The sequence below is a fragment of the Podarcis gaigeae genome, assembly GCF_964106915.1.
Source record: "Podarcis gaigeae genome assembly, chromosome: 10".
Taxonomy (NCBI): Eukaryota; Metazoa; Chordata; class Lepidosauria; order Squamata; family Lacertidae; genus Podarcis; species Podarcis gaigeae.
Window position 1 is genome coordinate 7,072,560 of NC_139686.1, and position 12,138 is coordinate 7,084,697.

A 12,138-nucleotide genomic window follows, 5' to 3' on the forward strand; every position below is an offset into this window, starting at 1 on the left:
ACATGTGGCAATTTCCTGAATGGATGTCCTCTTTTAGGGAAAAAAAAACACATGTGCACCCGCTGTGAAGGTGTGAGCATGGGGAAAAGACTCACATGCTTAACTATGTCCCCTAGGGATAAATGGAGTTCACTGTTAGGACTGATGGAGTTCTCCAGAGATCTTCACTGGAGGTTTTTAATCAGAGGTGGAATGGCCATCTGTCATGGATGCTTTAGCTGAGATTCCTGCATTGCAGGGGGGTTGGATTTGATGGCCCTTGGGATCCCTTCCAACTCTGCAATTCTATGGTTGTATGATTATTGCCAAGGCTTTCTGGACATGTACAAGGTTCCTATATGAATATCTGGTACTGTTAGGTCAAGAGTACGGAACCTGTGGCCTTCCACATATTGGAATTCCCATCATTCCTGACAATTGGTCACACTGGCTGGGCTGATGGGATTTTTATAATAATAATAATAATAATTTTTTATTTATACCCCGCCCTCCCCAGCCAAGGCCGGGCTCAGAGCGGCTTACAAGCAATAATAAAAACAAGATGAATGATTACAAACTTAAAAACAAAAATAAAACACAACAATTAAAATAATGGAACATTAAAATATTAAAATGTAGCCTCATCGCAGGAGGAGAAGGAAAAGAAGGGGAAAAAAGAGAGAGAGGGGGGGGGAGGGAGGGAATCAAACTGGCTCCAAGCCAAAGGCCAGGCGGAACAACTCTGTCTTACAGGCCCTGCGGAAAGAAATCAGATCCTGCAGGGCCCTGGTCTCATGAGACAGAGCGTTCCACCAGGCCGGAGCCAGAGTTGAAAAGGCCCTGGCTCTGGTCGAAGCCAATCTAACCTCCTTAGGGCCCGGGACCACTAGGGTGTTGTTATTTATGGACCTTGAGGCTCTCCGTGGGGCATACCAGGAGAGGCGGTCCCGGAGGTACGAGGGTCCTAGGCCGTGAAGGGCTTTAAAGGTCAAAAGCAGCACCTTAAATCTGACCCTGTACTCCACCGGGAGCCAGTGCAGCTTGAAAATCACTGGGTGAATATGCTCCCATGGCAGAGACCCCGTGAGGAGCCTCGCTGCAGCATTCTGTACCCGCTGGAGTTTCTGGGACAGCTTCAAGGGCAGCCCCGCGTAGAGCGAATTACAGTAGTCAAGCCTGGAGATGACCGTCGCATGGATCACTGTGGCCAAGTCAGGGCGGGAAAGGTAAGGGACCAACTGCTTGATGCGGCGAAGGTGGAAAAATGTCGCCTTGGCTGTTGCTGTAACCTGCGCCTCCATGGAAAGGGAGGCGTCAAGGATTACACCCAAACTCTTAACGGAAGGCAATGGCACTAATTGGGCCCCCGCAAGAGAAGGGAGTTGGTCCCTCATCCCCATGCCATCCCGACCTAGCCATAGGACCTCTGTCTTCGAAGGATTTAGTTTCAATCGGCTCCCAACAGCATCTGGAAGGCCAGAGATTCTTCATTCATGGTGTGGGCAAACATCTCATACACCACTAGTGTGAGAGACACCCATCTATGTGTTTCACCAGGTAGGCAGGTGTGTCTCTGTCACATGTGATGGTGCACAAGCCGTTTCCCTGTACAGAACAGTAAACCTGGAAGTTCAGTGACCTTTTGTAGGTTCTGATGTCAGTCTGTTGACCCTGAAGGTCCCCTGTCCACTCTAATGGGGATTCCCATTTGTCATTAAGAGTTGTATTTGGTAAAGTGGGTTTTTGCCAATCCCCCACTCAAAGCCTTCATACAGAGTGAGTTAAAAGTGTGAACATAAACTTCATCTGAATTTGTTTTAATATGAGGCATCAGAGTTCAAACTAACACAATGGAAAGGAGATACACTCTGTCTCTGAAGCAAAGGTGGTTCCAGCAGATTTGCAGTGGGAAGACACATGGAAGAGCTGTCTGTTTCTGTGAAGTGCAAGTGAGGACTCAGATGCATTTGATGACATGAGATCTTTTAGCACCTTTTCTAATGAAGCACCCTGAGATGATTTTCAATCTAGGTTAAAGACACACATACTTGCTGAGTTCCCATACACTGAGAAAACAGCTGACCTTGTAAAATTCTGCAGGGACCTTTTTTTAAAACTGAGGATGTAGAGCATGTCCCATTGAAGGTGTGATTCATACATTAGTTTTTAAATGGAAGCCAGTGAGCTTCATTCCACATCAGAAGTTGGTTGGGTGAAATAGCTCCTCACTTGTTTTTAATTTAACCCTTGCCACAGCTTTATCGAAAAAGAGGCCTGTTTTCAGTAAATCACAGTGTCCGAGAAAGGCATTTAAGAACCACTTGCACCCACATAACTTTCCCAGGCTTTAAGAGTGGATTCCGAGGCCTTTCTTCTGGGTCTGCCACTGCCAGTGAATAGATTTAGAATGAAGGACACACAATAGAGGGTTTTTTCAGTAGTTATTTATTTATTTCCAGTATTTTAACACCCAGGGGCCACTGTGTGTTATGGCAATCTCTTCCATAAGAGTTGTGTTTTGCTCTTGCCTTTCTTTCTGATGAGCCCAAAGACTTTTCTTTCCCAGTTGGCTTTCAGATGGGATGAGCTGAGGTTGCTGGTATCATGGGCTGGGAATGCAGACGCTGACTTTGGAATTCGTAGAAGGTTTTATTCTTCCCCGCTCCTCTGATTTATATTTAACGAGCTAAATTATGTGCTTCCTTTAAACTATTTCTGTGCCACTTTTCAGGGGCACAGATCTTCCCAAAGGAGTTGGCAATGAAAGAATCGCAACAAAACAATAAAACAACAGTAATTAATAATTACTTATTACTAAGCTGCTTTGGGAGGATCCGTTATCTGAATGAATGATGAATAAGTAAATGAATGAATGTAAGTCACTTGAGTATAACTTGCGGACAGTGTACTGTAACAGAGGAAACAACAATACTGAAATCGGGGGGGGGGGGGGAGAAAAATGTGGAAAGAATATACAGTGGTGCCCCGCAAGACGAATGCCTCGCAAAACGAAAAACGTGCAAGATGAAAGGGTTTTTCCAGTTTTTGTGTCGCTTCGCAAGACGAATTTCCCTATGGGCTTGCTTCGCAAGACGAAAACGTCTTGCGAGTTTGTTCGCTTTTTTCCTAAAGCCGCTTGAAGAGGTGCAGTTGCGACGGACCGTGCTTCGCAAGACGAAAAACATCGCAAGACGAAAAGACTCGCGGAACGAATTAATTTCGTCTTGCGAGGCATCACTGTAAGCAGAGCCCTTGTGAATCAGGCCAGTGGCCCATCTAGTCCAATACCCTGTTCTCATAGTGGCCAACCAGATGCCTATGGGAAGCCCCAAACCAAGACCTGAGCACAAGAGCACTTTCCCTCCTTGGGGTTCCCAACAGTGTAGGTGGCTCATAGCCACTTTGGAAAGTTGCCATTGATAGCCTTATCCTCCACGAATTTCTCTTTTAGAATTACAGAGTTGGAAGGGGCCCCAAGGATCATCTAGTCCCACTTCCTGCAATGCAAGAATACACAGTTGTCTCATACAGGGATCAAACCTGCAGCCTCGGCATTATCAGCACCATGCTCTAACCAACTGAGCTATCCAACTAAAGCCATCCAAGTTGGTGTCCATCACTGCTTATTGCGAGAGCGTATTCCGTAGCTGAACCAAGCATATTGCGAAGAAGCACTTTCTGAAAGTCCAAACACTCAACGCCAAGTAGATCACTTTTATCTACCAGTGTTGGACCTTGCTGAGCTATGGGGCACAGGAGGAGGAGAATGGGATGGCAAAGAAAAGCTGGTCTAGCATGGGAGAAGTAGAGCTTTCGTTGTTGTTTAGTCGTTTCGTCATGTCCGACTCTTCGTGACCCCATGGACCAGAGCACGCCAGGCACTCCTGTCTTCCACTGCCTCCCGCAGTTTGGTCAAACTCATGCTGGTAGCTTCGTGAACACTGTCCAACCATCTCGTCCCCTGTCGTCCCCTTCTCCTTGTGTCCTCCATCTTTCCCAACATCAGGGTCTTTTCCAGGGAGTCTTCTCTTCTCATGAGGTGGCCAAAGTCTTGGAGCCTCAGCTTCAGGGTCTGTCCTTCCAGTGAGCACTCAGCTACACTTAGTCACAGAGGGAGCTTGATCTGAAAACCTTTACAGAGGCTTAAGCAGTGCAATAGGCCTATCGCTGCTCATACGCTTCCTGGCTGATCTAGTTGGTTTCCCCCAGCGTTCCTTGCCAGAGCTTCGTGTTGGTGCGCAGGCTGCTTCCTTGCTTGTTATCCCTCCAGTCCCACCTTCAGGTTCTGTTACAATCTCAAGTCCCATCAGAACTGAAATAGTAGAAGATTTACCTGTTGCTCTGCTTCAGCATACCCCTCAAGCTCCTGTAGAAGAAACACAGAGTTGATATTCTGGTGTAAAGGCATTTGTAGTAGCTGCATGCCACCACATTTCTTTCTCATTAGTTTTGCTCTGATTGTGTCAACATGCAATTTTGTAATGTGCTATAAGATGAAAATTGCTATAAAATTGGCTTTTTTGTTGTATTTACGAGACAAAAATAAAATGGCAGCAACCTCTCGAAGTGCTGCTTCACACACAGTGTTCTCCTAAGAGAAGAGGACCCATGCGGCTCGGTTTTCTGGCGGCTGTCATGCTGCAAAGGTGTGCTAGTAAACTGAGCCATGGATACTTTTTCCTCCTCCTGTTCCGCTGAAATATATTCCACCCGGAAACGCCTGCCATTTTGGCCAGCAATTTCTTAAACCTAGTTTGCCCTGCAAGTTGCATCTAAAATGCAGGAATTTTTTTAAAACTCTGTAGGGTTCAGCGTGTGATTGCACATCCAAAAAGACAGTCTGCGAACAGTTTTTGTCTCTTGTACGTTTGGCATTCGTTGCACATTAGGTTCTGTATTTAAAACTCTGCCTCTCGTTCGTATGTCACAAGTGGAAAATGTGAAGACCTTGCTTGTTTCCATCCTGATGTTTTGGGGAAGGGTTCCAGAGCCCGTTTCAGAATGGAACCCTTGATCCCCACTTTACCTGACCTAAAGCTAATATAGCCCCACAATTTATCGTCCTATTAAGTGACAATTTCAATTAACCAGCTGAGAAGTGAAAAGCCATTTCTCTGGCAGTACATTAGAACCTGTACAGTAATGTAGTTTCTAATTGACAGTCCATTAAAGCAGCCACGATCATTTCTAGCTAATGTTTGCATAGTTCTGGAGTTTCTCTTTAAAATAAAGAATTTCGTTAGACAACGAAAGCCCATTTGCTCATCGCAGCACACCACTCTGCATATGTGGTGTGTGTGTGCACGCGTACATTCTTTTACACAACTTCAAGCGAAAGCTGTGTCATTTGAAAGCGACGCTAAACTGAATCTAAGTTGATAAACGGCTGCTTGATAGTCTGCAGTCAGATTAAAGCCTCTCAACGTGTCGCGACTCAGCTGTTCCCTCAAATGGCAGATTTAAAAAGAAAGAAAGAAAAAGCTGAACAACTACACTATGAATATTGCCTTTGTGTCAGAAATGTGCCTTCATGCTTTAAAATGATAAAAAATTGCAATCGATCCTTACAACTGTTGTGTTCATCTTTATTGATCAGGCACAAGAAAGATAAATCGCTGCCCAAATAAGATTATAGTAAATGTTAGCATCAGAGGGGACTGTTGGTTGATAGAGGACTATTCATCATCTCAAATGGTGACCTGTCCGTATGTGCATTGTCGTCCGTCTGCTTGTCTAATCACATCCCTATTGATTTTATCTGTATCTGAGGAACCTGGATGTGACTGTCATTGGGCGAGCGAGATTGCTAAGTGCACTGGGGGTCAGCAGTGTGAAGAGGATTTCATTTTCATTTTCTTAGCAGCCAACAATGATTTATTAAAAAATAAACTACCCCCAAAATCACATGCTTGGAACTTGGGTCCGCAGACAAATGAATTATTAGGTCTGGATCACAGGAGCGAGCTCCGAGTTGAGAGACCACCATGTTCTGTCTAATATTTGTGTGCCCTTTTGACTGTGGTATCTGTTACACAATTTATTATAATTTGCGTAAAAAGTGTGAGGCTCAAAACACAATCTTGCCCTTCTTCTCAGCTTAATGATTTTCCCAATGATTTTTGTAGATCCCCAGCGAATTCAGAGCTGCCTGGTAAAGCATAAGGCATAGGCTCAGATGATTAAATATCTGTCCTTTTACCTTTCCAGATGGAGTAGTTTCTTTCACTCACCAACATAGTAAAGGAGCCTTGTTTCCTGTTGCCTGTCTTCTGCTCTTAATGTGGCACAAGTAGAAAGAAAATGTCTTGTGATATTTTCTTCTTCTGACTTCGCATAACCATGGTTTGGATTTGATAGTCAGGAGTGTGTCTGAGGTTTAAAGCTTCTACCTGCTGATTAAAAAACTCTTGGGGATCTTCAGCTTAAGAAAGTTGGTGCCCGAGGGACAGATTACCCATTTTGCAAGCCATAGAGATGTCTCCAAAAATGATGTCCCCATAAGTAAGCTCTCCCCAAGCGAAATGTTTGATAGTATTTACCACATGGAGATGGTGAGTTTCTTTACCTGCATGGCAGCCAGTGATGTGAGGTAGGGATACTTGCAACGTGATAATGTTTACTGCTAGATTATTACTGTAGCTGGTGGGAAGACCATGTAACCATCTCTGAAGCATATAGGACAGAATTAAACTGGAAGTTCCCACCAGGGTTTAGCCAAGAACTTGCTGGATGAGTTTGAGCAAACTGCTCTCTTTTGTCTTCAGCCCCCAGTCCATAATGTTGTTGTTTAGTCGTTTAGTCATGTCCGACTCTTCGTGACCCCATGGACCAGAGCACGCCAGGCACTCCTGTCTTCCACTTCCTCCCGCAGTTTGGTCAGACTCATGTTTGTGGCTTCAAGAACACTGTCCAACCATCTCGTCCTCTGTCGTCCCCTTCTCCTTTTGCCCTCCATCTTTCCCAACATCAGGGTCTTTTCCAGGGAGTCTTCTCTTCTCATGAGGTGGCCAAAGTATTGGAGCCTCAGTTTCAGGATCTGTCCTTCCAGTGAGCACTCAGGGCTGATTTCCTTAAGAATGGATAGGTTTGTTCTTCTTGAAGTCCATGGGACTCTCAGGAGTCTCCTCCAGCACCAGAATTCAAAAGCATCAATTCTTCAGTGATCAGCCTTCTTTATGGTCCAGCTCTCACTTCCATACATCCCTACTGGGAAAACCATGGCTTTAACTATGTGGACCTTTGTTGGTAAGGTGATGTCTCTGCTTTTTAAGATGCTGTCTAGGTTTGCCATCGCCTTTCTGCCAAGGAGCAGGCGTCTTTTAATTTCGTGACTGCTGTCACCAGTCCATAATAGGATCATAGTAATACTGGTCTCCTTTACAGGTTTGTTATCAGGTTTGCTTAATGGAAGTGATGCACTACTACATAAAAAGGGTCTCTTAACAGCAAGGATTATGTTTGCTATGGCTTGGTCCACAGGGACATTCTTGGTTGACCATGAAGATTGTGGCAGAGCACAGAGAAGAATTGCATATGCAGATCCCATTCAAAAAATTAGCTAGTCTCATTTAAAGAGTGCTGAGAGCAGGGTCCTAGCATGGTGTCCCGTTTATATGTGTGAAGTGTAGTCTATATAAATACGAAATGCATAAGGCATCAATGGTGTAATACAGAGGCACCATTTTAATCACCATGTTGGTACAGGCCAGCAATTGCAACTTGCCTTCTGAACCTTTAATCATCTCGTACATGGCCCCTGCATCAAGGCAGTATGAAGCGGCTGTTGATGGGTCAAAAATTGAGGAGATTTCACCCCTCCCATATCCAAGAATCTCCTGATGAGTCTGCTGATTCTCCAGAGAGGAGGGGCGGTTTCCTGCTCTCTACTTTTTCAGCTCCAGCACCACATCAAAGAGTCAGTCAGTCAGTGTGTCGGAGAGAGAGAGACTGTTAGAGATCGTGTGTATAGATAAGGTTGCTGCTAAGAGCAGTTGCAGACACTCAGTGCAGTTTAGCATTCATTTATGCTTAGAACTCATTTAGCTTTGTATATAGTTGTATTATAGTTGTAGACAGAATAAAGAAGATATTCTACAGAGCTGCTCTCCGAGTCGTTTATGCTCTGCTAGACTCTGCTGTACTCTGCTGTGCGACGACTGTCTTCTCGTGGGAGTGAATCCGGTGCTCACAACTCTAAGCTGTGAGTCCACAGCACTTTGACCTGTTCCTGTGTGGAAGCTGGTCTCTGGAAGTGCTACCCAGCTCGCCTAGCCCAGTCGGGGCTGAAGTGGATGAGTCCAGTTTGTGGCACTGGCTCAAGGCAGTATGAAGCGGCTGTTGATGGGTCAGGGTCTGCATCCACTTTCTATGCCCGGCATTATGGATAAGCAATCCAGCTGTTGTTTGTATTAAACTAGCAAACAGGTTCTAGGCCTAATTACAATTAGCGTCATGGTTTTTAATTTGCCTTGAAGTTTTGCCCTCCTGCTGTTTCCCCAACCACCAGCTAGAATTCCACATCTGGGTTGGAAAGATGGGTTTGGGGTCTTTTTGTTACAGGGGGTGGCAGATTCTGAGCAGTGAGGCGGTTGTAGATCCTTCATCGGACCACTTTCCCCACTAAAAATTGCCTCCCCCAGCCTCACTTTGCAGACGGCATTTCAAGACATGTGTAGAGATAGAATGTGGGGTTCTGCCACTCAATAATTCTGATTTTGCAAAGCATGTCCCCCTTTCAGAGGCACAAGCAGTTGGGAGGTTCTGCAAAAGCCCTTCCCACCTTTTCCCAGATTTATATATATGTAGATGCCATTTCAGGGTCCAATTATGCAGAGAGATTATTTTAACTATAAAACTAAAGCAAGGGTCCATTCTCTCTCTCTCTTTCCCTCTCATGGTTCTATTAGTTTATCAGAAACGGCAAGCTCTAGCCATGGGCAATAGAGAAAGCAGTAGAAGCTGCTGGTCTCACCGCTAGAAGTAATATCGGTTAAAAAGAAAAATACTATAGAAAGAATGGCAACTTACCAGCAGCTCCTAAAGGAAGAACAGGGCCAATTAAAACTAAGACCATACGATGAGGTGACCCAATACTGTACCACATGGTTACAATATCACCAAATTGCACAAATATTCAACCAGGATAAAGTAATAGGATTTGAAAAAGAAGAATCAAAATTACAAAAAGTATTATTACAAAACTCAAAAAAATATATATCCAAAATGTATAATTTATTATTAGAATGGGAATTAAAGGATGAAGAAGTAAAAGAAGTTATGATTAAATGGGTCTGTGATATAGGATATGTAATTCGGCTGGACCAATGGGAGAAATTATGGAAATACGATATTAAATTCACGGCATGTTATGCAATAAGAGAAAATTTTATGAAAATGGTGTACCAATGGTACTTAACTCCGGTAAAATTGGCTAAAATTTACAAATTAAAATCGAATACCTGTTGGAGATGTAAAAAAGAAATAGGAACAATGTTTCACATGTGGTGGGAATGCCGACCTATTAAACAATTCTGGAATGAAATCTATGAAGAACTCAAAAAGATGTTTAAAATATCTTTTAGTAAAAAACAGGAGGCATTCCTTTTAGGTTTAATTACAAATGATATCCCTGAAAATCAAAGGAAAGTATTCCTTTATGCAACAACAGCTGCCAGGATGCTTATAGCTAAAAACTGGAAAGGCAGAAAAATTCCATCAGTGAAAGATTGGCAAATTAAATTTTGTGAATACATAAATCTGGCAAGACTCACAGCTTACATAAGGGGACAATCGGACCAGAAATTATTAAAAGAATGGGGTTGTGCTAAAGAGTATATGAAAAAACATTGTTCTGGAGTTAGTATATTGGTATGTAATGAATGATGTTTTACAGGGTTAAAGAATAAGAAAAATGGTGTAAAAAAGCACAAAGATGGAAGTAATCTAATTAGACACAACAATACAGTAAGAGTAAATTTTTTGAGGTCTTAGAACAAAGGAAGGAAGTCAATTTGTGTTTATGTACGTAATGATATGGTTTTGTTCTGTAGATGTGTGCTTTTTTGTTTTTGTTTAGTTTTGTTTCCTTTGCTTTTTTTTCCTTTTCCTTTTCTGTTTTTTTTCTATATGTTCCCGGGATTTTTGTCCGTATAGTATTATTTTGGATTCAATGTTTGTAATTTTTGTTATGATTCTGCATTGAAAATTCTAAAAAAACAACAACAACAAAAGAGAAAGCAGTAGAAGCTGCTGTGAGCATTTGGTCTTGCCATTGGCTGAACTGTTATGATGTCACAAAGCTCAGAGCACGGCTGGGGAGCAGAGTCAAAATGGAAGACAAGGAGACATGAGCCGTGAATGCCATGGATGTTAAGGGTAGAGGGGAGCCCAGTGACAGAGGGCGAAATAAGCGGAAAATAGATGGAAGTGGGGAGCCTAGGAAACAAGAAGCAGAGGGAAAAGAGGGCCAAGAAAAACAGGTAGGAAGGAACAGAAGGACTGGATAAAAGCAGGTCTGAAGAAGCTGGATGTCGGAATGATTAGGAATAAATTGGTTGTCTACTTTCCAGTCAATGGGCTGAATTCAACTAGTGCAATGAGCCCTCCTAGCGCAACAGGGCTTTCTCGCCTCTCCTTCTGCCCCTCCCTGTGCCTCCCCCCCCCCCAGATTAGGAGAAACCCCCCCCCCAGCAGCACACAGGGGCAGGAGTGGGAAGATTGTTCCATCTGGCAAGCAGAAATTCTTGCACTGATGGAACAGTCATAATAAGGTGACAACTGAATTCCACCCAGTAAGTTTTTCGCCACTTAGAATAACCACAGCGGCAAATGTAACGAGGTTCTCTTAGTAATTGTTGGACTTGGAGTGAGAGCAGCTGTGGATGTCTCGTTAGGGCCTCATGAATTACTAAACTCCCCACTCCCCCCTCCCCCCGGAAAAAAAAAATGCTTTTCTCATTTGGCATGCACTTCTTTGATTGCTTACCCTTATTTCTCTCACTCTCTCTGTATTTCTAGAGCTCGCAGTTCTATAAAGTCACCACGGAGCAGTACCAAAAAGCCGTCGAGGAAGTAGATGCCAGATTCAAGTAAGTTCCTCTCTTTTTTTTCTTCTTATCCTTGTACTATTTTTGAAGGAAGAACATGAATCTGATCCCCCCCCCCCCCCGGCTGCTTTTGCTGGGAAAGTGAAAATGAAATGAGTTGCGGGTATTGGCATTGCAGTAAAAACCTTGTGACCAGGACTCCAAATCAGCTGAACTGTGTCCTGGTCGCAGCATAGAAATTCAAAGCAGACACATGTCCTTAACTTTTGCATGATGCTTATTGGAAAGAATGGGACGGAATCTTCAAAGAAAGATGCGTCTCCTGGATCAGGCCCACTAAGATGCAGGGGATGACTGCAAGCACTGTTATTACTTTTAAAGCATGCACTTGCCATCATAGGAATCCCAAAGATTACATTAGGTTGCAGACCAATGGACGGGGACTCTTTAATTTTATTAATCATATAGTGTTTTCTGTTTTTTAAAGCGCCTTAGATTATATTGCTACCTCTGTGATTAGATTTCAGCCATTTTGGTAAAATCTCTCTCTTCCCCCGCCCCCAATGGCTTGAAAGGTATTTAAATCAGTAATTTAACTTTGCCCTTGTGTTGAAGGTTGGGTTGAATTCTCTTTATTTCTCCGGAGGGCTTAATGAAGATCCAGTAATTGCGGGACCGAAGTGACTCTGACCTTTTGCCCTGGTCTTTCCTTCTTCTGCTGCTAATTCTTGCAGGAAGGCATCATCCATCATATTTCATGGCTTTCATTTCAGAAATGTTAACCCCCCCTTCCATTTTCCTACTGTTTTCTGATGAATGCTGTCAGTAGAAGACAGAGACCAGTACTCTGTTGTTATCTGCAAGTCTGTTGTTGCTGAAAGGCTCTCAGCCCCCATGACAACATATCATTATAGCTACTTAATAACTTGATAAAGATCATAAAGGAGCCTTATGGCAACTCATGGCTTTAGTCAGCTTTCCCATAGGAAAACATCCAAAGGACGAGATATTTTCTGCCTTTTCAGTATATCCCGGCTGGGGCAGGCAGGAGTTACACTCCAAAACATCTGAAGGGTGCCAATGGCATGCAGTTTTTCTAACGCACTGTGAATAT

At 43.6% G+C, this 12,138-nt stretch overlaps 1 protein-coding gene across 1 annotated transcript in view; it reads left to right on the forward strand.

Moving 5' to 3' along the window:
• CHCHD3 (coiled-coil-helix-coiled-coil-helix domain containing 3) overlaps positions 1 to 12,138 on the forward strand; it is a 217,168-nt gene that overhangs the window by 161,981 nt on the left and 43,049 nt on the right. Inside the window, exon 6 of the mRNA XM_083700960.1 lies at positions 10,996 to 11,066. Within this exon, the coding sequence (XP_083557086.1) occupies positions 10,996 to 11,066 (71 nt within the window). The remainder of the gene's footprint in view (positions 1 to 10,995; positions 11,067 to 12,138) is intronic.